The sequence below is a fragment of the Egretta garzetta genome, unplaced genomic scaffold, assembly GCF_000687185.1.
Source record: "Egretta garzetta isolate BGI_Z169 unplaced genomic scaffold, ASM68718v1 scaffold340, whole genome shotgun sequence".
Taxonomy (NCBI): Eukaryota; Metazoa; Chordata; class Aves; order Pelecaniformes; family Ardeidae; genus Egretta; species Egretta garzetta.
The window spans coordinates 1,000,662-1,026,612 of record NW_009258377.1 but is presented as its reverse complement, the minus strand read 5'-3'; the positions used below and the strand labels follow the sequence as shown (position 1 = coordinate 1,026,612).

Sequence of the window (25,951 nt, the reverse complement as noted above, 5' to 3'; positions counted from 1 at the left end):
CACAAGAAGGACATGGAAGTGTTGGAGTGGGTCCAGAGGAGGGCTACAAAAATGATCTGGGGGCTGGAGCACCTCTCCTATGAGGACAGGCTGAGGCAGTTGGGCTTGTTCAGCCTGGAGAAGAGAAGGCTGCGGGGAGACCTGATTACAGCCTTTCAATACCTAAAGGGGCCCTATAGGAAAGATGGGGAAAATCTTTTTAGTAGGGCCAGCTGTGACAGGACAAGGGGTAATGGTTTTAAACTAAACTAGGGTAGGTTTAGACTAGATATAAGGAATAAATTCTTTACAATGAGGGTGGTGAAACACTGGAACAGGTTGCCCAGAGAGGTGGTGGAGGCCCCATCCCTGGAAACATTCAAGACCAGGTTGGACGGCCCTCTGAGCAACCTGATCTAGTTAGCAGTGTCCCTGCTCACTGCAGGGGGGTTGGACTAGATGACCTCTAGGGGTCCCTTCCAACCCAAAACATTCTATGATTCTATGATTCTATGATTCTAAGATGGGGCTTTCAAAAGAAACCTGTTCTTCAAATAAGATATTCTTATTTTTTATGAACGTTGTTTACCCTGTACACTGATTTCAGCTGCTTCTGATCTAAATCACCCATCCTACCACCCTAGCTTTTACCTTCAGAATGACATTGGCAAAATAGGAAGACTCAGAATGGCCTTCTACCTGACTTCTTTGCCAATGTGTGTGCCTATGAGGTGAGGAATGAAGCGGGCATGAGTGAGAACAGGACAGCAGGACCCTGAAAAATTTGTTTGCTTTTTGTTTCTCTTGGAATAGCATGCCACGGTAGTCACTAGAAGGAAACAATTGAATGTCAACAACAGGTAGTTTGTCATTTCTAGGAATTTAAGAGGATTTTCTTTTGTTTCAGAATTAAATTTCCATTTAAAACCTTTGAAGCAGGTAAAAGATATTGAAATCACTTCAAAGATGCTGTTTCTAAATTAATAATCACTAAGGGCTGTCACTTAAATCAGTGAAAATATTTTCATTGACCTTAAAATGACGTGTTTGAGAACTGTGTTGCAAAACTATTATATTTCCATGCCTTTAACAGGGAAAATGGTCACCAAATTTCCTCTCCCTGTTCCTTTAATAAACAGCATAAGTACTGTTTTTCCTGGTCAGTTGTAATTACATGACACCATTCTTGGCTAATGAAAAAGTCCTTTGGAATGCTTAAGAACTCTGATGAAGATGAGAGACCAGAAATGGAAAGTGTATCATTGAAGTTTCAGATTTATTTAAGAATTTATATATAACTTTCTAACTAACTCAAAGGTTACCTCTGCTGGAATTAGAAGGTGACTTACATAAGCAATTATCACTCAGCCCTCTAGGATACAAAACTGAAGATTTTCTAACTTCCATTTTTAGCAGTTCTATCTGAGTGTTGGAGCTGTAACCAATGCACCTTTAAATTCAAACAGAGGTAAAGCTCAAAGGCATTCATAAACTCGTTATGGAATACGACAAATTAATAATATCCCTGTGAAAGAAAATCCATTTGATCTAAGCACGGACTCTAAACCTCTTCCTCCAAACCCATTTAAATAAAAAAGTTTGCCATTTCTCATGAGGAGGATGAGAATCTGGTGCTTGAGGACTAAAACTGAAAATCTTCTTTATAGAGTGCAGCCCTTGAAAAACCTTCAACGGCAATTAGATTATGGGGCTAACTTCCCAGCTTGCATTACACCTTCTCCCCAGCAAGCTTTAAGCCTCCTCCTTGCAGGCTTCTCTGTGGGTCTGTGGCAAGACTCTAGCCACTCAGTCTGGCATCTCTGAAGAAGTAACATCACTCCATTTGCCCTGTGTGAAGAAATATACTTGTCACTGTGTTCAGAAAACACAATCCTAACAGCATTTTTTGGCTGTGCCAGTGAGTTAGTAGGGGTTTTTTTTCCCTCTTTCCTCCTCTCCTCTGTATATTTCCTCGATCCCCGAACAGCAGGCCTGGCCAGGAATGGAGAAAAACACATTACAGAGGTAGTGATGCACCCGTACCTCCTGACAGCCCTCACTCTGCCCTCAGAGGAATGGAGAGTGGATATCTGCGTATAGCCACAGAGAGAGATGGCCGACTACGTATTATCCTTTCTTTAACTAACATACTTTCAATATCCCGTTTAAACAAGAATTACTTATTTAGCACATACACAGAAGATATGACTGAGAAGTATCTTTTGAATAGAATACCAACAGTCATACATCATTTCATTTTATGAAATCATTAAAAATTAAAGAAAATTGAAAGGAACTTATTTTCCTCAGACAAATGATAGTGCATGATAACAAGTGCAACACAGGAAACTTACCTGCACAAACAAAGCAATAATAGCTATGCCGTGCTTCTTCCCTACTGCCTCATCAATGCTGCTGTACAGTGTGGAGTTCCAGTGCATTAGATGAAGCTAAAATAAAGCAGTGCAAATAGACCAGTAGAGAAATATGTTTTGTAATAAAAAACCACCAGCAGTTAAGGTCAATTAAGAAAGCCTCAGCATGTGTGTGTGCATGCGTGAATATACATATGTGCATGCCTATGGCTGTGTATGTATATGTAAGTGGATTCCTATTATAAACATCAGGAATCCCAAGAAAAACAGGCCAGCTGTGGAGAAAGTGATGTATAGCCAGTTACCAAATATCTACAACAAAGGTGTGAATAACTATGCTAATGATGATTTACCAACTCCCTCTCTTTGAATACCGAAACGTCAGCTAATGAAACCCACCAGCATTGCCTCTCAGCCAGCCAGCTCTCTTCCAGGGCAGGAGCATGGTTATGGACATAGGCAGCCCAAACACAGGCTTGACTGGCTGACTGTACTACCCTAATGTCACTTGTCTCACGTATCACCTCCCAGGATGAGTCACTCAAATGTCAGTATTAAGAGTAGGAGAAGTGATTTCAGGAAAGGTTAAACATAGAGAAAGTCAAGCAGAGAAAAATGGCCTAAGGACCACCTTAGGGAAGAGCAGTGAAAGGGATGCTAAGGAGTCAAACACGAGCCCTCAGCTGCCGCCTTCTGCAGGGTAACAGGGCCTGGGGGGGTTAATGAGTGAATAGATGTCAGGCAGTGGGCACCGGATGGTAAACACGAAGCCTGTTCTGGTGAGGTGTGACAGCATGACTTGGGAAGTAGTGTTTGAGAAAAGTGCTGGGAGACAGACCAGCAGGTGGTTGGAAAGGGAGGAAGGAAGGGAGGGGAGGGAGGGGAAGGAGGGGGGTGGGAAAGGAGATGGGAGAAGGAAGGAAGGAAGGAAGGAAGGAAGGAAGGAAGGAAGGAAGGAAGGAAGGAAGGAAGGAAGGAAGGAAGGAAGGAAGGAAGGAAGGAAGGAAGGAAGGAAGGAAGGAAGGAAGGAAGGGGCAGCACTCTCTACTGGGAGGTAATATGCATTTCAAACACGAGTTTTTCCAGCACTAATGCTAAAATGTAATCTCTGTGGCTGGGTCTGATAACATTGCAGAGCTTCAATGTCCTAAGCATAGCTCCTTTGAAGTTTATCTGCCAACAACTTTTGCACGTTCCATACAGATAAAAGAGCTAAAAAAATACAAACTCTTAGATTTAATTCCTGTTGTAAAATCGTGATCAATGTTTTGCTCAGTCATGTGTCTAAGAAGTTAAAATGTCACCCTGTTATCTAACATTGTTTCTACCTTAAGCAAAATTAGTTTTTAAAACAGATAGCATGTCTCCCTATTTTGTGTTTCATTTCTGCCTAGTAACGGCCTTTGTGATATGCTTATTCCCGCTTACACAGCAGGAGTTCACTCGGGCATCTCAGCTTATTAGAAGACCAGTTTCTCAAGCAGTCACTCTCCCCTTATTTTACCTCCAATGAGAATTCTGGGTGCTCCTCCTGATGATTGTTATTTCAAAAGTCAACACAAAATTTTAAATGAACATATTGTAAATCGAAGTAAATTCCAAATTATCATACAAATAATTTTATTCATGCTGATCAAAGGCATCTGCTGTGGTAAAAAACATGAAAACTTTTTTAAAAAAGTATAGTAATTCCTTTGCACATAAGAACACTAGTACAAATGTACTTGCCCACAGCTACAAAACTTCTAGACATACAAATGCTCCCTGTTAGAACTAAGCTATCTCACTATCGCCGATAGATTTACTTAGTGACACATATTTTATCATCTATAAAAAGCTCTGTTACACATTTGATTTGCCTTGGCTTTTAAAGTAACAAAACCACAGGATCAAATGATGAGATTTCAGTCTCCAGCGCTCACTTTGGCAGACACAGAACTACCACCTCCCAAGCAGATAAAGCATCGCCTTTCCCAAGACGAGCCTGGAGTTAGCATCAGCTATCCACTAGAGGGGGCTCACGGAGTCCCACGATCCTCACCAAAATCCTTACGTTGAGAAGGAAACGCGGAGGAATGAGGTTGGGGTGACGGCAGGCGAGATGGCAATGTCCTGGGTGCAGCGATCACAGCGCTGCATGGCACCACGACTCGGCTGGCTGGAAATGTCAAAGCAAGCTTGTCCTCTGGTGGCTGGAACAATAGCGCTGAGGGCAATCGCCAAATGTAAAGAGACCATGACTTTGACTGTGTCAACAGGCGGGTCTTGGCTAAAGCTGCCGTGGCATTCAGCGTGTTACGCTCCTTTGGAGGTGAAGTCTAATCTGACATTCGTCTGCATTCTGACAACAGTGGGCTTTTTCTGAGGATTTGAAAGGAAAACGCTGAGCCCCAGCAAGAGGAAAATGAGCAAGCGCTTCAGACCATACCAGCATCAACCCCAGTTTATCCAAAAACAGATTGTTGTCCTGTCTTAGGCAGCAGAATCATTGGAGACTTTCCTATGATAAGGCTATATACCAGCTAGAAAAATGCGTAATACTATAAAACATTAAGAGGTCTAGAATTAGTCTGTGCAGCAGCATAAACAGCCTGACAGGAAGACGCACCGCAAAATACACTTAGCTGCTGCAAGAAAGGGGGACCACGGTGCAAAAAGCCCTGCAGCTGGAACTGCTTTCCAAGGAACATACCTACTGGCCAGCACCTCTTCCCACATCCCCAGGAGACATGGGGAGAGTAAGTCAAGTATTAGCTACACATTTTAAGAGTATCTTTAGGTCTCTGCATCCCCTCCAGGCCTCCTTCCTCTCCACCAGCTCAGTAGAGGTCAGGATGGTCTACTAAAAAAAAAAGAAAACTTAACACAAAGACAAAAAAGGGATGTACTTAAGGCTAATGTAGATACCCTTACACTAGGTTCAGGTTTAGTAATCAACATTACTAAAGGTACAGCAATAGGCAGTCAGCACTTCCCAGTCCAAAGTAACATTGAGATAACATTGAGGTTCTGCTCAAGGATGCCTAGGCTCCTTGGACAAGAATCATCATTTTGTACTGGGTTCCTAAAGCCCAAGGTAGAATGGACTTCTGGTCCACAGAGGTGGTGATAATTACAGTGGATTAGTAATTATTTTTTACACAGCAGGTTGTAAAATTGCTGTCATAAACACTGTGATGCCAAATAGTATCAGCAGGTTCATAACTGGATTAGACAAATTATGGACAAGTCCAAAAACAGACAATAAAGACAACCAGTTGAGATGCTGCCTCTAGCAGTCCTAGTCCTATGATGGTAGATGGCTGGGGAGTACAACAAAAACTGGTCAGGCTCATGCGCTCTCCCTGTACAGCATCCCTTACTGACACTGCTAGAGACAGACTACTGGATGGACCACTGGCCTGATCTAGCAGTGTATTTATTATGTTCCCATGTTCTGAATCAAGGTGATATTCAGAATAGCTATTCACAGAAAAGGTTCTGTCATTAGGGATTTGCAAACTGAAATTAGACAGGCAACCTAATGGAAAATAATAATTAATACCACAATATTTCCTAACAACAGGCCAACAGGACTCACATCTTTTGCTCTGACTCTGATAAGCCCATGCATGCACATTTAAATAAATAAGCAATGTCAACATGCACTTAAATAAATGGAAGTAAAGTCAAATGAATTCTTCTACAGAGCAGGAAAAAGGCAGCTCAGATGGGAGCTGGGTAAGTAAATGAAAAAGTGCTTCAGAAAGGGAAATAATAGCAAGGAAGGAGTAAGGCCTGAGTGTTCATGGCAAAGTGCTGGTTTGAAATTGTGGTTTATCCTGTGTGTTCACATGGTTCTCTGGAGCTGTTCTGCCTTTTGTTTGCTCTTTTTTTGTTTGTAATGACATCAGATGAAAACACCAGATAACAGTTTTAAAAAAATGGCAAAAAGTTTACAAACATTACAAAATTTGAACTCTAGAGAGTACAGTCCACAAACAACACGTCCTGTAACTCTTGTTAATATTTATGGGAATCATATGTTTACAGAGGAAAGACCTCAGTGCTTTTACAAATCTTTAAACTGTCAATACAATACAATGCCCATGCACATTGACAACTTCATACCCATGCGTCTGTACCTTACAAGTAGCAATAGCCAGAGGCTTATTAGGTTAATGCTCTGTATTTCAGTAACCTTCAGTTTTACGCTGATTTGAGACAGCTACATAAAAAATGCATACTCACGGGGGGTGCCAGTCTCCAATATGAACATAACCATGTGGGGTTTTTTAAATAATCAGCTGCAGTGTATTGGCAGCTTACCATTGTGTGGTTTTCATTCGGAGTACAAACAAGCTGCACATGTTCAGTATGGCAGGAGAGGCTCTGCTCAACTTGTTAGCTAATGTTTTGATACTTGGTAGTTATGATGTTTCTATATAACCAAAATGAGTCAGCTCTTCTGTTACCAATTATTGGTGGCTGGCTCAGCGTGCCAGACAGTGTATTTTTAAAAAATAATCAGAAAGCTGAGAGAAACTCCTTAGCACTCAAAAAATACATTTTTCTTTTGGATAAAAACATAATTTGGAGTCTTTTAACATATCAGCTGTAAAATAAACAATTGCAGCAGTGACTTCCTTAAAATCAGATAAACTGAAAACTCATGAAGGCAAATGACAATAAAGGTAAATAATAAAGTGCTGATAAGGTTGATTTGTTCTGTGAATAGCTGGAGAGACTCTCCTTTGCAGGAAAAATCAAGAAATTATCCCAGGTAGCAGAGCAAACCCTGAAGAAGGATTATTCTGTATGGAACAAATTCTGAGAATCTCCCCAATTGTCATCCAGTCCCTACTCAACCAAAAGACTACTGATCCCAGTCCTTGCTTAGGAAAAGCTGACACTGACATTAACAAGGGGCCTGTCTCAAATCAAAACATTCTCAAAACTAAGTAAGGACCTGAGATTCTGGCTTTAAAATCAATAAACAAATTAAAGCCCTACACTTAAATTCATTCCTTTCTCTACCACAGAAATATCTTTTATGTCAATATGAAAAGAAAAGGCCTGGGATGGTGGATTTTTACACAGAATCAGAGTCCCTGGAATGACAGATTCTGGCAGGAATCAAGAGTCACTGTGTAAGACCTAGCACATTTATCAGTTCTGGAAAGCCAGTTTCTCTCAATAAAAAACAGAGTTATAAAAACACATACATTTTCCCCCTGTCTGGGCCACTGGCTGCTCTGTGGAAATCTGTGGGGTACTAAGCTCACTGAGAACAAAAATGATCTTTTAATCTCTGTCGCTGTTCTTACTTTATTCCCAGCTCACACATAAAAACATATAATGACAGGATAATTTATCTTGGAATGGCCTCTTAAATTCAACTACCTCCTTCCCCCATTCACAGCAGCACCAACTTCAAAATTAAGCTACTAATTCAAAGTCAGATCAGGTTGATCAGGGCCTTGTCCAACTAAGTTTTGCATATCTATCTCCAGTGATGGAGATCCCAGAACCTCCCTGGGTAACCTGTTCTGTGCTTGACCTCCACCACAGTGAAGAATCTTTTCTCCTTGTACCTAATCAGAATCTCTCTTGCTGCAACCTGGGCCCCTTGCCTCTTGCCCTTCAAACTCCCCAGGAGTTTCTGTTCAGGAGCCCAGGCATGAATTGCCCATGACCTCCTGATTGACTCCTGAATCACGCCTCCTTCTCAGACCCTCTCAGTCATCCACCTATGTTCATATCAGAGACTGGCACCCCTTGTGAGTATGCACTTGTAGCTGTCTCAAATCGGTATAAAACTGAAGGTTTACTTTCACCAAAGCTTACCCAACTCTTGTAGCATCAAGAAAATTGCTACTAGCTCTGTCCCTTACTGCAACATGCAGTGCCAGACTAAATATGAGACAACTTTGTTCCTTATAGGAAAATACACTCTGAAATAAATCACAGCTCATCTTTTGTTATGACATATCTGATTAATGGTAAGGGGAGAAGAAGGACTCTGCTCCAACATTTCTGCACTCTTATATGATATTAGTGTTACAAATTTGCTATAAATCTGCACAATCTGGAATGAATTGCTACCATAAAAAGGAGCCCATATACTATAACTGCTTTCTTTATGAATACTTATCGCTAAACTACTGAAACCCTAATTTGCTGTTGAGATCCCTATAAAACAATGTTCAACATGCAGCGTTTCCACTGGCTAAGCCAGGCAATTTGGACAAAGCACCAAGCCCACACCCCATCGGAGTCAAGGGGAAATGTGCTAACAGCGAAACTCCTCCTGACCTCCCTGGCACCAGAACCAGGCCCTAGAGGGGACTTACGCCTGATAATCCACCAGCAGCTGAGGCAGCAGGAGGCAACATGAAACATCTGCCCAGCCTGGGCGTAGGTCCTTCCTCAACCTAACTGGCAACCATAGCCCATATTGCAAGAGGTTGTGACATGAGGCATCCTTCAGTTCAACAGGCTCCTGTTTGTGCTGTACATGCAATAGAAGACTGTCATTTTTAAATAATGCCTCTTCAGATCTGCACATTGAACTATCAGAACATCAGAATGTGACACTATCATCACTAGGCTTGCTTGAATTCATGATGCTGTTGCCATGGCCTATTGTACTTTTTCCACTCTCTACACTCTTACTCTTTACTAAGGAGCTAATTATTACAAAGGCTTCTTTCTTCAATGCATGCTGCATCATGTGTAAATTAATCTTCTGGAAAGCTTTGTTCATTGGTCAGAACTAGGTTATACAGCTCTTTCTTCTTAGCTGTACAACTAGCAATTACAAGTTCTGGAAAAGTCTGCTTAGTCTAGTAATATTACAGGACAAGAAGACATCTAAGGATGAGAGATAGGTTACTGCTCTCATACCTTCCTAAATCTTATTTCAATTCATACAGGCTGTACCTCAAAAGACTAATATTTAGGTGAACGCTGCATCACCACATCTTAACCAGAGTTGCATCTAAAACATGTTCGTCTGGAAATTTTGAGCATATTGCTTTTTGTCATATTTCTGTGACTGGTGAGAAAGAGAATGGAGCTGAAACTCTGTTTTGATTCCACATGAACACCATATCAGGGATGAATCTATATCCCTAAGGTAAATTAAAGCAGCTTTAGAGCTGCTCTGCTAAAGGTTGTAGAGCTAAGAACTATTCTCCTGAACTCACCCAAGTTTGTTAGAGATCAGTATATTCCAGTTTCATTCCCAATATGCCTTAAAAGCTGAGGAGGGAACAGTACAAATGGTAAACTCTGGCTACCAAACTAGGGCCAGCATAAAGTCTTTTTCCTGGTTTGAGAGGGATGAAATCAAGCTGAGGATTTCAGCCAGTAATAATGGAAGGCAACACAGCCCAATCGTACAATAATGATCTGTAATTTTGACAACGCAAATACTGCATAAACAACATCACAGGAGGACAAAATGTGGAAAAACTGTGTCTTGCTATTATACATGTACACAAGAATTTATAAGTTGATACTTGACTTGGCACTGAATCGTTTCAGGAAGCAATTGACTAAGCTGCTGGCAGTGACCATAACATACAGTAATTAAGTTCCAAATCCTCACAAGGGGACTGAACCAAGGATATGACCAGGGCACACAGCTTCAAGAAAAGTGATTAAAAAAATAGAAAGTTAGTTATTAACAGCCTGAAGGAGAGGTTTAGGAAATTAAAGTTAATGGAATTGATACAGAGGCTGTTTGAAAATGTCTTAGGAGAAGCAGGAGTACCTGTACATACTTCATGCCACAAAGAAAAAGAAACAAAACCCCATAAAGGAAAAAAGCCTGCACAGTTAAACATTACAGTTCAGTCAAGGTAAATATGCTTCCTTTGAAAATGCAAATGCACATAAAAGCAAATAACTAGATCATGAACTCTGGGCAAAATTAAGAAGAAGAAGAGAACAAGGGCGTAGCCAAGGGAGTTAGGTTATTAATCAGTGTACCTGGTTTATGCTTGTAGACTTGAATTTTTCAATGCTTCTATTGTGGATAGGTGCCAAAATGCCACTGAATTTCAGTATAAATTAAATCATCTTTAAAATTTCATACATAGATCATTGCCATAAAAAAATGACATAAAGGGAACTCTGAGCCTATCTTTGAAAGCAACACTAATTTCAGCACTAAGAGAGACAAGCTGAAGCAGTGCCAAGAAACACAGATGACAACACTGTTAGCATTAAAAACCTCCTGATTAATATAACGTGGGAGAAGGGAAAGCACCGTTTTTGCTGAACTTCCACTTGTTACAAGTTTCTGAAAGTGTTAAAGATCTAGCAGGCCTAGTCTGTGGGTTAAGCGTCAGGTTCCAAGTATGTGGAGAACAATATGACATTCCCTGAACAAAGAAGTCTGTAATCTAAAATCAGAGAAATTAGATGCAAACAAATCAAGTCAGAGCAGAGTACAAGGTATCCTGGAGATACTCTTCAAGCAACTTTGCAGTCACAGTGCGAGATACTCTACGTCTCAGGTCAAAAGCTAAATTCATAGCCAAAACATCCAGAACAAATGCTTGACTGGGACATCAGGGTAGTCCAGAACCCTTGTTGACTGGCGCTCCCCTCTCCATGAACACCTTTGAAAGAGGGCAGAACTGTAACACAGTTGTAAATACAATTATTTTAGTTGGATCGTAAAAGGAAGGGTTGCAAAGACACCTTCCAAAATCTATTCTCTTTCCAAAAAGCCAGCCAAGCAACAGCAAAAGTAGCCTAGGCAATTGTGTGGCATACCTTCAGGTGTGCCACTGAAAATGTAAGGAATAGTGGTACTACTGAATTATTTGCATCCTCTCAGGAAACTCTCTCGCAGTTGCTGTGGCAAATCGCTTGTGCTAAAGAAGTACCTACATTGGTAAGCCATACTGAAAAATAATAAGAAAAACAATGCAATATCTAATATTAACGAGGGGTCTGTGTTCCCTCTGAACAGTCTAATCACATGCAGTAGTCTCGTTTCATGCAAGACAAAGAACTGTTGGTCCACTGAAGAAATGAAATTAACAGCAGGAAGTACTGATGTATAGAGAGAGATTCAAAAGACTACAGCTACAAATAGTAAGCTAAAAACAAAGGTCATGGGAACCATAAAATATCCAACTGAATGTTCTTCTTTCTGTTCTGGCAAAAGCAGCTCAGAGGCAAAAAAAAAAGAAAATTAATTTAAACTTAATAATAAAGGGACAAATGGGTCTTGTGTCCCTCTTCTAACCAGAGATGGACTAACTCTTCAGAGGAGGGCTTCATTTTCACTGTATACACGGTTAGAAAAGAGGAAGGGGATGCAAGGAGGCTGACACAAAGCCTAACACCGCTGCAGTTCTCTGTGTTCCCAGGGAGGCAAGACATGGGTATAAACTATCTTCATGGTTCATCCAACCACAACGCCAATGTCTTTACCTGTCTTAGTTTTTGTGAAGGACGCCAATCTGCAGAAAGCTTTGCAAACCCTACCTAGACCTTGTCCAGGCCTTGAACAGAAGATCAAAATACCTCATTTGCTCACAGAGGCTGCTGACATCTGACATTAGCTTTCCTGTTTCTTAGGAAAACAATTGGCAAAACATGGAAGGGTATAGGGGAAACTGAGGATGTGGAATTTGTAATTTGTGTGTGTTTATTTTTTCTTCCCCATCTGAAAGCACAACCACTGCTTATTTCTACTGGCACACACAGGAGATGAAACAAAACCAGGAATTAATCAAAAATGAACATTTTTCCAACTGTAACAAAATTATACAAGCTAAGGAAGGAATGAAAAAGACAAAACACCCTTGATTCCAGATTGCTGACTCTCAGTATCAACCCTATCAGTAAGAAAATGAAAAGCTACACAGTTATTACTGTCAGATTCATAGGTCAGGCTCTTCACTGTGCCAAGTTTCTGCTCAGTGTGTGAAGCAAGGAACACCACAGAGCAGGTTATTGTTACCACGTCTGGCCCCAGCAAAAATGTAGGCTGAGGTGTCCTGGGTCTGCCCTTACCTGTGCTAACAGGAACAAATACACATTCAAGCCTCTGTTCTTCCTTCCCTTGAACTGTGAAGGCCAGGAAGGAAAAAGCAAGGATTTTAGTGTAGGACCCTCCATCCTGCTTTTACTCGGGATTCTTGCCAACCTGAGTGGGTGCGTGTGTGTGTCTGCATGTGCTTTTATAGCTCCACAGTTAGAAGGAGCGAAGCTTGGAAAAAGGACTGGCCCTCAATGAATTTGATGATAATACTGGGTAGCAATGCCATCAAGAAGACAGAAAACACAAAGTGCTATGGGTTAAGTATTTAATTCTGGAAGTGTTATTTATATGACTAAGCATTTAATATACCATGTCCAATTCCACAAAGTGTGGGCTGCAATCTGTTGCCCTGGATTTAAAACCAGACTGCTCATATGTAGAAGGATTTAAATCGCTGATTTAATTTTCAACAATAGATTCTCTAATGAAGGCAGAATAAAAATAAAAAAACTCCTTCCCCACTAATTTATTAAGTTTTATTAACAACTGATTTGAATTCCACAGTTCTCTGTGTTTCAAAGCTAAGGGTCTCCGTTTAGAGATGAGAATCTCCAGCTGCATGTTATCTTCTTAAGTCATAATCTTGACTGTTCTCCAGTGAGCAGTTTTTCTTCCATACTACACTCCTCTAGGAAACTCAAGTCAGTTTTTTTTTCTGCAATGTTGGCTAAGCTTCCATAGAAACAATAAACTTCATTATGCATCTCCAACAGTTTTCTCTTGAATTGCAAGGTTGCAGACTGCATAATGGTGTTATACTTTGCTGCTCTCCTGTAGTTCCATAAACTCCCCAAATTTCGTTAAATTTTAACTGTTTCCTGGTCCAGTCCATTATGTGGCTTAATGCTGGCACAGTGAGAAGGCAGGAATGACCAGTGAGAATATCTCATTGGCAACAGTGGTCTATGAACTAGGGTATAAGATAGTCCCATGGTTAAATTGCTGAACTCGTATTTACAACCTAAATTAGATATTTTGGTACTACGGTGTCTGCAAGTCATACTAGAATTCAAGCAACTAGGAATCATGACTCAGCTCTCTGACAGTTCTGAACAAGGCATCATGTATGATCATTGCTAAATAATTTAATCCCTTTGAACTTGTTTTCTGCCAGTTCATTGACAATAGCAGAACTCATCTCCCTCACACTGATGTTTTAAGGATTACATTACTTGTGCTTGTGAAGCACTTGGGCATGACAGCTAATACTTTGAAGCCTTCAAAGATTTTCAGCTCTTAGATGATCTGTAAGTTTTATCCTTTAAAATGGACAGAGCCATGTCTGCACCATTAGCACAAAGAACAAAATTTGGAGTTTAGCATCAGAAAGCTATTACCTTTTTGTTAGAGTATTCACTTACACACTGCGGCCAACCTAGGAGCTGGTCCTGACACAAGCATACAGCATGGAAAGGGAGGAAATAAGGAATCTCCATTCCACAAATGACAGATCTTAGATAGTAGAACAGTTAGGCCTAGTGGTTAGGGCAAAGTGTCAAAGAAAACCAAACAGGAGAACCAAGGTACCAGGAAACTGAGGCAAGATGCAAGCAGAGTGCCAGCAATGATCATGGCAGAAATTAGAAAATGACGTATAACTGAAGCAAATCGCATCAAGGGCACACAGCCAAGAAAAATGGCAAGGAAGATACTTGAGCAGCCATCTTGTGGTGCTCAAAGTTGGGCTTAAATCCTCTTCAGAAGTCCTATCTTTTAAGAGACTACACAAGCTCCTCTACCACAGCAGAGTGAAAATGTAAGTAGCCATCCTGTTAGAGTTGGGAACGGGGTTTGCAACAAGGAAAGTCACGATAGCAGCCTCTATATCCATGAGTACAAGCACGGTCACCAAGACACTTCTGTGAGAGAGCAGAGTAAGTAGAAGGCAAAGCTATAATTCTGCTCAAGGACTAGAAAAGATTCACATCTTTTTTAAAAGTATCAGAGGCTATATTGTTTTCACCGCGGGCATGGATTGCTGAGAGCTATTTTGTTCAAGGCTACTTGCCTGCATCCATGAGGATGCCACCACCAAACCTGTTAGTACAGGCTGCGACTGAACATTGCATCTTAGCCCAGCACAACTGCAAGAAAATTTGGTGTAAAATGTCTCTTACAGGTGAAGTGCAAAGACTGTCCTCAACTCCTGGCAGAACTAAACCAGTAAGCGGAGGTAAGATGGAACAGGGAGCCCAGAGAAGGGCTCCCCTCTTAAGTCAGTCCTCATTTCTTCTCTTTCTCATTTCCTTCACCCAACTTCTCTCCACCTGCGACATTTCTCCTTAGAAGAGTTTTTTCCTATTCTGTTCAATCAAATTCTCCATCATGGTAGAAGTTACAAATCACAGACTATCTCAACCACCACAAAAGAGTTTTAGGTGCATATGAGCGACAAAGTTTCTCCACACATCACTGGCTGTAAATAAGACAACTCTTAAAAGAGAGACAAAAGGATAAAGAAGCTTCAGTACAGACTGTTAATCTTCTTTGTCCTGGTGTCTGGCAGCTTGTATGTCTTCCACAATCCAATAAATAAATTGCAGATTTTGCACAGAAAGGAAATCACATTTGCTACTTCTGAAGATATGTACGGTTCTTCCGCAGAGCTTAACTGAGTATTTCTCAGGCACTAGCCAAGCTAAAAGCATGTTGTGCTAGCACATCAGCCCATTTTTGCACTTGCTTTTTTCACGAATCTACAATACAAAGCATGTAGATTTATTCCCTAAAAAATTCAAACTCTTTGTGACTGAGCAAAACAAGGGCCAGTCCAAGCTTGTATTGACAAATTACCTAGAAACAAAGTATACTTTAGAGACTGCATGTGCCTATTTAGGTCAAATTAACTCTCAACCACAATAAAAATATAATACTAAAAGAGCTTAGCAACTCATGATCTCAAGAGTCGTAAGCTGCTCATGTGTGCTTTTACAACAATGGTAATTTTGTTTTTATCTTGTTGTTGCTTTTCTGTTTCCCAGTATACTGGGAGGGGACGGAGACCTCCCAGCTTAGTGTCATTACAAAAAAACCCAAACAGAAGTCACATCAATTAGGGGACCAGAGTGTACAGTACACAGAAAAACACAGAAAAATACTTAAACACCTGCACATATGGGGCTAGGATCCCATGTAATACAACTCATTGACAGACCTAGAATTGGTGCTAGCACCAGTTTTGCCCATCGAGTGCTGTGTAAAGCTAAGTATTATTGTTATGTTCATAAATGTCATCTACATAATGCGTAAAAGATTGTTTCTGTTTAAATCATTGCAGATTTGGAAAACAAAACTGAAAACATCTGCTTAGATATTGGCCTGATTTTCCTGTGTTTTTCCACAATTCTGTCCTCAAAAATTAGATAATGTCCAATGGGCATATCTACTTTAAACTATTATTAATAGTTATTCATAACCTGCCAAGGATACAGCTATTACATGAATGTCATCATTTTCTTGTAAGACACACTGTTTTAATCACAGCTCACAGTATTCATCTGCAACGATTCCAAAATTTAGAAAATCATCCAAGCCTTGGAGTAACAAGTTAATTTTCCACCAGAAAACTTGGACATTTTCTGAGCAGAGTTCCAGACCTCATCATGAAGCTACACGAACCCTTCTGGAATCTGTTCTTTTTGCCTCCTCTTAAATTCATGACTGCCTAAGCACAATATTCTTCATTCATAGGTCTTGTGCTGCCAAAGTGAGCGGAATGAATTAATGTTTTTTCACAAGCAGGTAATCAATGCAATCAGCTAAGGCAACAGGATTTACTCCTTGGTTTAAAACCTTTTCTTTTAGGGTTTATGACTGGGATCATAATCCCATTAAAGCTACTGGCAAAAATCCACCGGTATCAGAACTGAGCTCACATGTTAGAAACCACTCTAATTATGGATTAAATCCTGCTTGCCATTCGCACCTACCCAGTCCCACTGCAGTTTGTAAGTCTCTGCATAAAGAGGGAGAGACACGCTTGCGTGCACACTATCTCCCAGGCCTTCTATTACAATTACAAATACTCTGGTTTATTTTTTTAACCCAAATAATTTGCTAGCAAACTATATAAGATACTGATTAAAACAGACAGCAAGATTAAGTAATGCTGGCAAAGAATATTAAAAGTCATCAAAGAGTACATTCCCATGTTGAAAGCATGACACCTCCTCTCAAGGAATGCCAGAAAGGGGATGCACAGTGTGCAGGTATCTGATTTCAGAGCCAGGCACAGAGAAATCCCCATGCCAAAGACTGTAAAGACTTGAGTAGATAAGCATAACGTTAACAAGCCTAACCTGAAGCCCTAAAGCTGTAACTCCGTTTGATGAGATCCCTTAGGCAGGCACCGTTTCACATGAACAAAGGAAAAACTAATGGTTTAAATCAGATCGAGGGTAGGATATGTTTTTTGCATTATATTTAACTTCATTGTGGCAGGTATTTCAGTAACTTTGAAGGAGTCTACAGAATTAATTAGTCAGCTCTTCATTACACAACAGAAAGGTACATTTCTCTTCCTGTACAGAACTGATTCTGGTCCTTCAGGCAACTGGATTTTCTTCTGTTCTATTCAAAAACTGTAGGACAGAGAATAATACAGTTTTTAATCTTCCAGCACACCTTGGAAACAATTTTTAAATTATTTTCTGCCAATCCTCTTCTACTGAGAGCTTTCACATGGTTCACAGCTAATATAATCCTACATTTTAAAGAGGATGGATTACAGAGAATTATCCTCCTGGTCATATTACAAGTGGTGAAAGGAACCTTTTTATTTTCTCAGATACAGTTTTATTTCAGAGCAGTGGCCTGCAAACAACTGTTCCCTTACGGCCAGATTGTGCCTTTGGTCACACCACCACTTGAATAGCTAAGAGGAAGAGACACCTTTAAGGCATAATTTTCCCTGTTTCCCCTTACTTCAGAAACAGTGAAAACTTCTTTTTTCTTCCCATAAAACAGCATTGATGTCATCATATAGTTCACTTTCTCCTGCTGTCTTTCGCACCTTTTTGGTCTGTAAGTTGATTCAGCCTGACACTATAGTATGCTGTGTTTAAGCAGAGATCGCATATAATGGGACTCCATTTTTAGCTGCCCCTATTTTAACTTTGTTAATAAAAAAAATAAATAGCAGTAATTTGCTATTCCTGTCCCACTCTATCTCCCTCTTATACATCAGAAGTAAGGGAGAGAGCCAGAGCTTCATTAGTTCTTCATTTGTTCTTCCTCCTTCTCCAATCCGTACTCTTGGCATGAAGGAGAGGAATAAAGATATCAAATAGTTCCTCTCTTTCTTACATCTAAATCATATTCAGGTAACTCACATGTGGATTTTACTGCTCTGTGGAAATGTATACTGTAAAGCACAATCTAATCTTTGGTACCTTGTTCCATTTGTTGGCAAGAAACAGTCTCTCAATGTCAAGACCATTACTAAACATCTAGCACAAGCAGTGGCCAAAGTAACTTTGGCCGAAAGGCAAAGCAACAGCGTTTACCTGTAGTAGAAGTACTTGGTGAGAAAGATATCTGGACAAAGCTGCACAAATGCCTCCTTCCAATTTCTGGCCAAAAGGCAATAACTGCCTTCATGCTCTTGTTTTCATGGAACAGAGAGAGGAGCGTTGTACTGATACATAAAACCTTCTGCTTTTCCTTACCTTTAACAACTATTTATTGTTTTGTCCTGCTTTCCTGACTGGTTGCAGACACAGATGTTTCAGTGAAAACGATAACACTGGCATATTACTGTCAACATTCTGGTTCCTTCAGTCAAGGAAGGTGGAAAACACATCTTTGCTGAGCTTCATATAGTACTAAAAATAACAATGAACTCAGCCTCCAAGTCAGACGAACAATGTTTTTCGACAGTGTGAATTATTTCAAGAAGCTGCTCCAGAGGTTACATAAGCTTAGCAGTCTAACCCAGCTCACCATGAACCTATATATCCTAACCACGTGCAAAGGCCCCAGCTGTCTAGTAACAAATAATAGATTTTTGCACTGAGAGACACAGGATATTACCCAACCAATACAGGATATTGCCTAATTTATATAAAAGCAGTTATGATATCAAAGATGAAGAGACTAACCAAAGAGTGCTCTTCCAAACTTTGAAAAACAACACTCGTTTTTAAAGTCATCCTTTACAAATATCATTACACTGATAATCTGAAGCTGTTCCACAACTATTTGGTCCAATGTAATAAAATAAAGCCTTAGAGTCTTCAGTCCTAAAAAACCAGTCAATAAATAGTCTTAGCTGGCCATTTCAGATCTCTTCAAACTCAAAGTTGGTTTCTATAGAACTGCTCGGGTTTTACAATAGTCTAATGGAGTATACAATCTGGGCCCAGTTTGCTGTGTTGTTAATGTACCCACTTAAACCAAGCACTTCTGTTTTCATACCACTGCTCATCCCCTTGACTTGTCTTACTCCCACAAAGAGGAGAATTTTAAATCCTTATCATTTGCTTTGTAAATAATTTCTAGTTTCTTAGGAAAACATCCTACTAGATTTGGTCCACTGGCAGAAGATCCAAACTTACACACTTGGTGCTCAACATATTCCTAGGCATGCATTTGTGCACAAACAACTGCCAGCTTATTTTGTATTTAGTACAGGACAAAAGCATAAACTACACCAGACTGCTTGTATATAGCCAAAATAGGCACCCATCACTGTTTGTGTTCAGTAACGAACAAACACAGTGAAAATCAAGCCCAGTACAGCTTCAGAATATGGTGATTTCCAGCAACCGTATAAACCAGTGCTAATGCTAAAAGTTAAGAAAATAAGATTTCCTGGTCCCTTGATGAAAATTACTGTTCTCCACAAAAAAAAAAAAAAAAATTAAATGGGGCAGTCCCTGGAATGGAAACACAAAATCTTCCATTCTGGAGTCTCAGGTGTACTACTTCACAAACATTTATAGTGGTCACAAGCACCTGTTCTATTATTGCTCAAGTATAATATTTGATTTGGACAGCTTGAGATGTATTTAATATAGCAGCTCTTTGTGCATATAGCAGAAGGAAATGCAGCTCATCTGTGGAAGAAACTGCCCTGGACTTTCTTGCATCATGGGGCAGAAGATGATGAAATGGCTCAGCCAATACACCTGTGTGCAACTGGCCTTGGATACGACAAGCTACGCTGTCATTTTATGCCAGAAGAATTAATCTGCATAAGGATCTGTTTGCAAAATTAAACATCCACACTGTATTTAAAGTGTATTATGAGTAAGTTTTTTTTCTGCTACAGAATTTTTGCATCAGTAATTATTTCTTGGAGATCAGAGTCTAGCTGAAAGCTGCTTAGATGCAAGACAGAGGATAACACTGCCTTGCTCACCTCCAGGTGACGTTCTTCAACTGTGCCAGAATTCTGTTTGTGCAGCTGCCGTGCTGCTTTTAAAGTGGGTGAAGAATTAAATCCCTTCATGACTGATTAAGTTTGTTGTTCTGCATCTCTGAGCCAAGTATATTTTTATCTGTACTGATTTGGAGTAGAGAATTTTGGGGTTTCTGCAGATTATCAATAGACTTTTCCCACATACCACCAAGACTGCTTGCAAAGTTCCTTAATAAACAAGGAGACGGGAGACCCTGATAGACTCCCAAGTACGGTTCTCAACATAGTTTGCGTCAGTATTTGTTGATCACCATATGCTGGATCAGCCTTGAGGACAAGCACTATAAGCAGAGCTGTTTCATAATGAACAAGCTACTTCCCGCCTCAGGGGAACACTGCTGCATCCTGAAGGTCTCACTGCCCATATAAATCATGTTGTATATATTATGCCAGGTAACCAGGATGCAGATGTGATTCCTCTGCTTTCCCTTTGGTTGATGAGTCTTCCCCATTCAAGTAATTCTCCTGCATTGCCAGGATCTGCCTGAACTCAACCTGCAAAGAGGATCTATGTGTACATGTGGCACTTAGGGACATGGGTTAGCGGTGGACTTGGCAGTGTTAGGTTTATGGCTGGAGTCAATGATCTTAAAGGTCTTTTCCAACCTAAATGATTCTATAATTCTATCATCTGTGCCAGCTCAACCTGCAAAGCCCCTATGAGTGACTTATATATGGGGTTTATTGATGCACCAGTGCAAAATAGCGAACAGCAGAGACCAAAATCTGACCCACAACTCTTAAAGAAAGTACCTGAACAACCCTAAGAACCAGACTGATGGTGTAAGTCCACAAACTTCTTACACTTAGCTCTGCAGTAGTTGCTCTAATGCTTTTTATATCCTTTTCCATAAAGCAGTTCTATTCCAGTAGTCTGGCACTCATGAAAATAATGCTACAATAACAGACTTTCTAGCATTGAACAACACAGAAAAAAATTAAACAGAGTTTCAGGCTCGTGAGGGATTATGATAGATAAATAAGGCAAGAATAACTCAAAGAACTCTGAAAAAAATCTTGAGTTTCTTTAAACCAATAGTGCACAAGAAATGAAACAAAAGATGCAAAGCTGAAGTCACCAAACATCAGGGTTGATATTTGTTAAAACTAGTCTTGCAGCCCAGGGTCTAAGGGATACTCGAAGTCACTTCTTGACAAGTGTAAGCAATGGGACAGTGGGAAGTAAAGTAGTATGATGAACGGCTGCTGGAGGGCAGGAGAAATAGGTCCCAGCATTTGGGCTGCCTAAGAGTCCAAACTGACACCCCATGAACAGCTGAATTTTTTCAGGCTGCATTAACACTTTGCTTGTGTTTCACATTTTTGTAATTCATTGAGATAATACAGAACAAATCCAAGAATATCTCATAATCTTCAATTTTCAGGTATGTAAAGCTATTTCTTTAACAAATTACTCTATGCTTATTCCAAATTTACCTAAGCTGTTATTATTCACCATGGAAATATTTCCAGTGGCTAACTCTCCCCATCTATAGCTATTAGTCAAGGTGACATAGGAAGTGTTGAAACGGCAGATCTTGTTAGAACACTAATATTATTAAGACAGAAGTTAATAATTCTGCAAGTTAACTTTATGACCACTTAATCACACAATGTGATGAGTGCTGGAGGCATTCTATTCCAGATGCATATCCTAATTTACCTGCACTAAAGCACACCTCAGCAAGATACCTTTGTGGTTGAAATATAAAGTGATAAAATGCTGAGCTAAAACTCTCTTTTGAACTGCCGGGAATTTGAGCTATGAAATAAAATCTTTTGCATTTAGCGGGTGTTATGCAACACAGTGTCACTCTTACCTCCATGGGAAAGGCCTTAAAATTAACCGTGTGTTCAGAGCCACGCTGGTTTTCTCTCCCCCAGTGAAATCGAACATCATGTAGTTCAAACTCATGTCCTCGAGGTAACGGCCCCCCTATTAACACTGGGAAAGAAGACAAATGGTAAGGAACTTGGCTTTCGAAGCAGACAAGCCACTGCATATGTTCTCCAAATACAATGGGGAGATTGTTGCAAGCTTCTTTATCATCAGTGGTACTAGAGAGAAGAGTAATGTCAACAGACTTGACATCTTTACTTTTGAAGTACCGTGGAGGTAGAGAAGGCAAACTCAGGCAGTTACGAACAACAGTGAAATTGCTGTCATGCTGCAGTCCTTGTTTTATGAGACAGAACAGCTGGTCATAATACAAAATAAAAACATTGTACCTTTATCAGTCAGAAGAGTGAATATGTTTATTGCTCTTATCAAGACAGTAGCTGTGTGCTCTGAACAGATGGTGGGGGCTCTGAATTGAACGGGTAACAGCCTCCAACTTGTCCAGATGCTTAATCTCCATCACCTATATTTGCTATGAGCCACAGAAACTGATAGAAAACTTTTGATTGCCGGTATTTTGCTAGGTAAAGGTGTTCAGTCATATACCACCTGTCAGGCTTCTGAGATACAGAGTGCCTCCATATCCAGATATAATCAAACATACACACAGGAGCAACAACATACCTCATTTACTTAAAAACAGCTTCTAGGCAGCCATGGCTTTTTCTTACCTTAGTTTTTTAAACATCCGGAATTTCTTATGAAGCATCTGTCCACAATTGCAACACACACAAAACAAACTGGCTTTGTTACTGTAGCTCGATACTTTTGCATTAATGGAGGCTTCTACTGTAAGTAGTAAAAGCAAGCAACTGTACCTTGTGAGGCCAAATCTATTTTGGAATTAATCAATGGAAACATTTTGCCCAGGGATTTCTGAATCTGCTTCAGATCCAATATTACTCCACAAGCTGTAGGTAACTTCCCAATGAAATCATTGAATATTGGCTTCTAGGCAGGGCTGGATTTTACTTAAGGGCATTCACAGTTTTCCCCAGAATCCATTAAATTCTATCTTATGTTTGAATAAATCTTTTACAATCTCTGATAATTGATAAGGATTATTAAATTGCATAACCTACAGCTTTGGGGAATTAAAGTTTCATAATATAAAGTTATTTTGACACACAAACTAAACGGCCTTAGTTTGGAGCAAAAGACATAGCGTAATACTAAAACACAATTAGCAATTGAATCATATTTCAACTGTACAAACACAAAAACAAAACTACAGAACTATAAAAAACCTGAAAGAAAACTGATCAGTTATGGTTTTCATAAGCAATTACATTGGAAAAAAAAATATTCCAATTAATCCTCCTTTAATAATTCTTCATAACTAAACAGCCATTAGGGTTTCTGAAACAAAATGTCCTAAATGTAATTATAGGTTCAGATTTGCTTCTTAAACTTGGTTTATCTATATTCTGTCTGTACCTATATCCTATAGGGAAAATCTACAAATGTGGTGAACATTGAAGTACTTAGAGAAATCTGGACAAACAAAAAGAAACACGATACTCCAGTAGTGCTACTTCTTAGGAAAATGGAGCATTTTCTCTGTTTTAATGTATTGCTCCTAGAGAAAGTGTAACTAGAACAAATGTTCTCTAGATGAGGTAGTTCTGGATCTCCAGGAGCTTCAAAGTGTTTATTTCTGAGGCTTAAGTTACAACACTGATCCCATGATAAAAGTATTTCAATGCATGAAGCACGTTTATCTTTCCTTTGCCTTTCATCAAATCTTGATCCTTGTCAATGCATGAAACATGTTCAACTTTGCTTTGCTTTTCAGCAATTTTTGATCCCCATTAGAAAATGATTCCGAAACCATCATCCACTGTGCAATCCACTGCTGGCTTAAGAGAAGTCTCTCTGTCAGTAGGATATCCTCTAAAGCATTTTTCAGTATACAATTCCATTACACAGTTGGTCATGCTTCTTCCACCTAATGCGTAACACATGTACGACGATCAGACTGGAAGCAGCCTGTGAAAATGTTTGCAATTAAATAACGAGAAGGATTTGGGAATTCCAGATGGACTGCGTGTCCTGAATTAAAGGATAAAATCAATCACCAGTAATGACAAATTGATTTTTAATATGTGTCTTAATCAGTTTACTTTTTTCCACAAAGAAGTTTTTCTTTGACTGTTAACATTACAGTAGATGAAGATCTCTTGCACATTAATTGGAAAGAGTTTCAAACGCATTTAGTGCTCAACAGTTCCCATTAAAATAATCTGGCTAAATGGATTTGTCATCAGAGATCCCCTGTGAGGAAAAGAAGCTGCAGGAGTTTCCGCAATCCCTGAAAATTGGCCAGAATACTAGGTCAAACACAGCTTATTAACTCTTTTCTCTTCTTGGTAGGGAAAACAAACGTTGTCTTCCCCCTCCCAAAAAATGGAAAAATTATCCCCAGTTTGCAAATGGAGAACGGGAAATTATGCAACATAAAATCTAAGGAAAAGCTGAAACTAAAACAAGATTTCCTGAATCATAATTCCGTACCTCAAGTAACAAACTTTTTTTCTATTTCACATTTTCTTATATTTCAAGACTCATCAGGCTGGCCTCACACTCCGTTCAAGTTTAAAAAGAAGCCTTTCCTTCTCCTAAGTCTCCAATGTTTTTGCACATGCATTTAGGTGTGTTGGTCCTATCTTACTGATTATTGCTACTAAGTTACAAACTGCCCTTGGGAAAGGTAGAGTTGAAGGAGTTGCATTTTGGCATGCAAGCGATGACATCATTTGCGGTCACTCTCACTTCTCCACAGGAGAATTCAAGAACCTTCCTGATCCTTCAGGGAGAACCTTACTCCTTGAGAAAAGAGCTCTGCTTCTGATGAAGGCAGTAAAACTGACTGGAAGTACAAAATTTCTATTCTGTTACAAATCCGCAAAATTCTGTGTAAAGAAATGTTCTGTGTTGCAATAATACATGGGATTTATCATGGAAAGGACATTATAAGGGAAAGCATCATTGTTAAAATAACAAACCCTTCCTTTTTAAAACATTCAGGGTAAAACTGAGCTGACTCCCTCACTCAGCACAGCTGTGGCTCCCAAGACTACTGGGATCTCAGAAGGAAACACAAGTTGGAATGCCTCATGGTTTGACAATGTTCAGCTGTTTAAATGCCCCCAACAGGCTGTTACTAGCTAAGATTGGCTAGAAAAATTTGGATGTTCTTTCAAACACATGGTAAGAACTACCAGAGTGCTGGAAAGCACAGTGGACTTTTTTTCCCCCCTACTTTCTTGACATTTGTCTCCCTTCATACAGAGTAGTTCACCCAGATGAAAGGTCTGAATGACAGACTGCAATTTCGCTTAAGTTGGAATTGTTTCTTTTATTACTTGCCTCTAATTCTTATTTGACAAATGACACCAAAAAACCCTTTAAGAAATGAGGACTGCTTTGCTACTTGCTCTTCATCAGTATTGTAAGCATGTATAACCGGAGTACCTGTCTTAATCTGCCCAATTCTGGAGTTAGCATTCAGAATCCACTCAAATTAACGGAAAAGGTTCTTTTAACTTACATGGTCTTTGGACCAAGGACAAATTTTGCCAGCTGTACAAAATAGTTTGGCATCACACCATCTTAGAGATAGTCTTGGACTGCTGCTGAATGCAGACAGCTGTTAATGCCAGTGAATTAGATGACACCCCCACAAGAAGAAATTCTGGACGTGCTCTGAAGCGATCTGGCTTGACCATCCAGTTTGGCGTTGAAACTGGCGGCTCCCATCGCAAGGCTTGCTCCTTTTCCTACTGAAGTCAACAGCAAGGCTCTCCCCGGCCACAGCCCGTGCCGAACGAGCACAACCGCCCGCTGCTGGGAGCCGTCGCTGTCCCTACGCTCCGGGATACCCGCCGAGCGAGCCCGAAGGCAGCACAAGCTGTAGCGGGGAAAGCAGAGGCCGTGTTTCAGCATACCTGATTTTGACTTCAGGGCAATCTGAATTGAATGCCCGTCGTTGATCACTTCGCAGTCGCGACACACGACGTAGTTGGGCGACAAACGCACTTCCAGGAGCGAGGGGTCGTATTTAGCTTCTCTCGAGTTCAGGTTAATGGGCGACTGGTACTCCCCGTTAGCATCAGGAAAAATCAGCCCCCACTCCACTCCTGAGGCACAAGGGAAAGCCGTCACGGGGAGACCCGGCACCCTGCGCTGCACGGCGGCGCCCCGGGCCCGCCAGACCCTCCCCGCCCTCCCCG

The 25,951-nt window shown here is 40.3% G+C and overlaps 1 protein-coding gene across 1 annotated transcript in view; it reads right to left on the bottom strand.

The window, feature by feature from the left end:
- The window catches only part of CA8 (carbonic anhydrase 8), a 40,378-nt gene that overhangs the window by 12,351 nt on the left and 2,076 nt on the right, over positions 1-25,951 (bottom strand). Inside the window, exons 2-4 of the mRNA XM_035895878.1 lie at positions 25,667-25,858; positions 21,640-21,764; positions 2,334-2,429 (exon numbers count right to left, since the gene is read on the bottom strand). Of these exons, the coding sequence (XP_035751771.1) occupies positions 2,334-2,429; positions 21,640-21,764; positions 25,667-25,858 (413 nt within the window). The remainder of the gene's footprint in view (positions 1-2,333; positions 2,430-21,639; positions 21,765-25,666; positions 25,859-25,951) is intronic.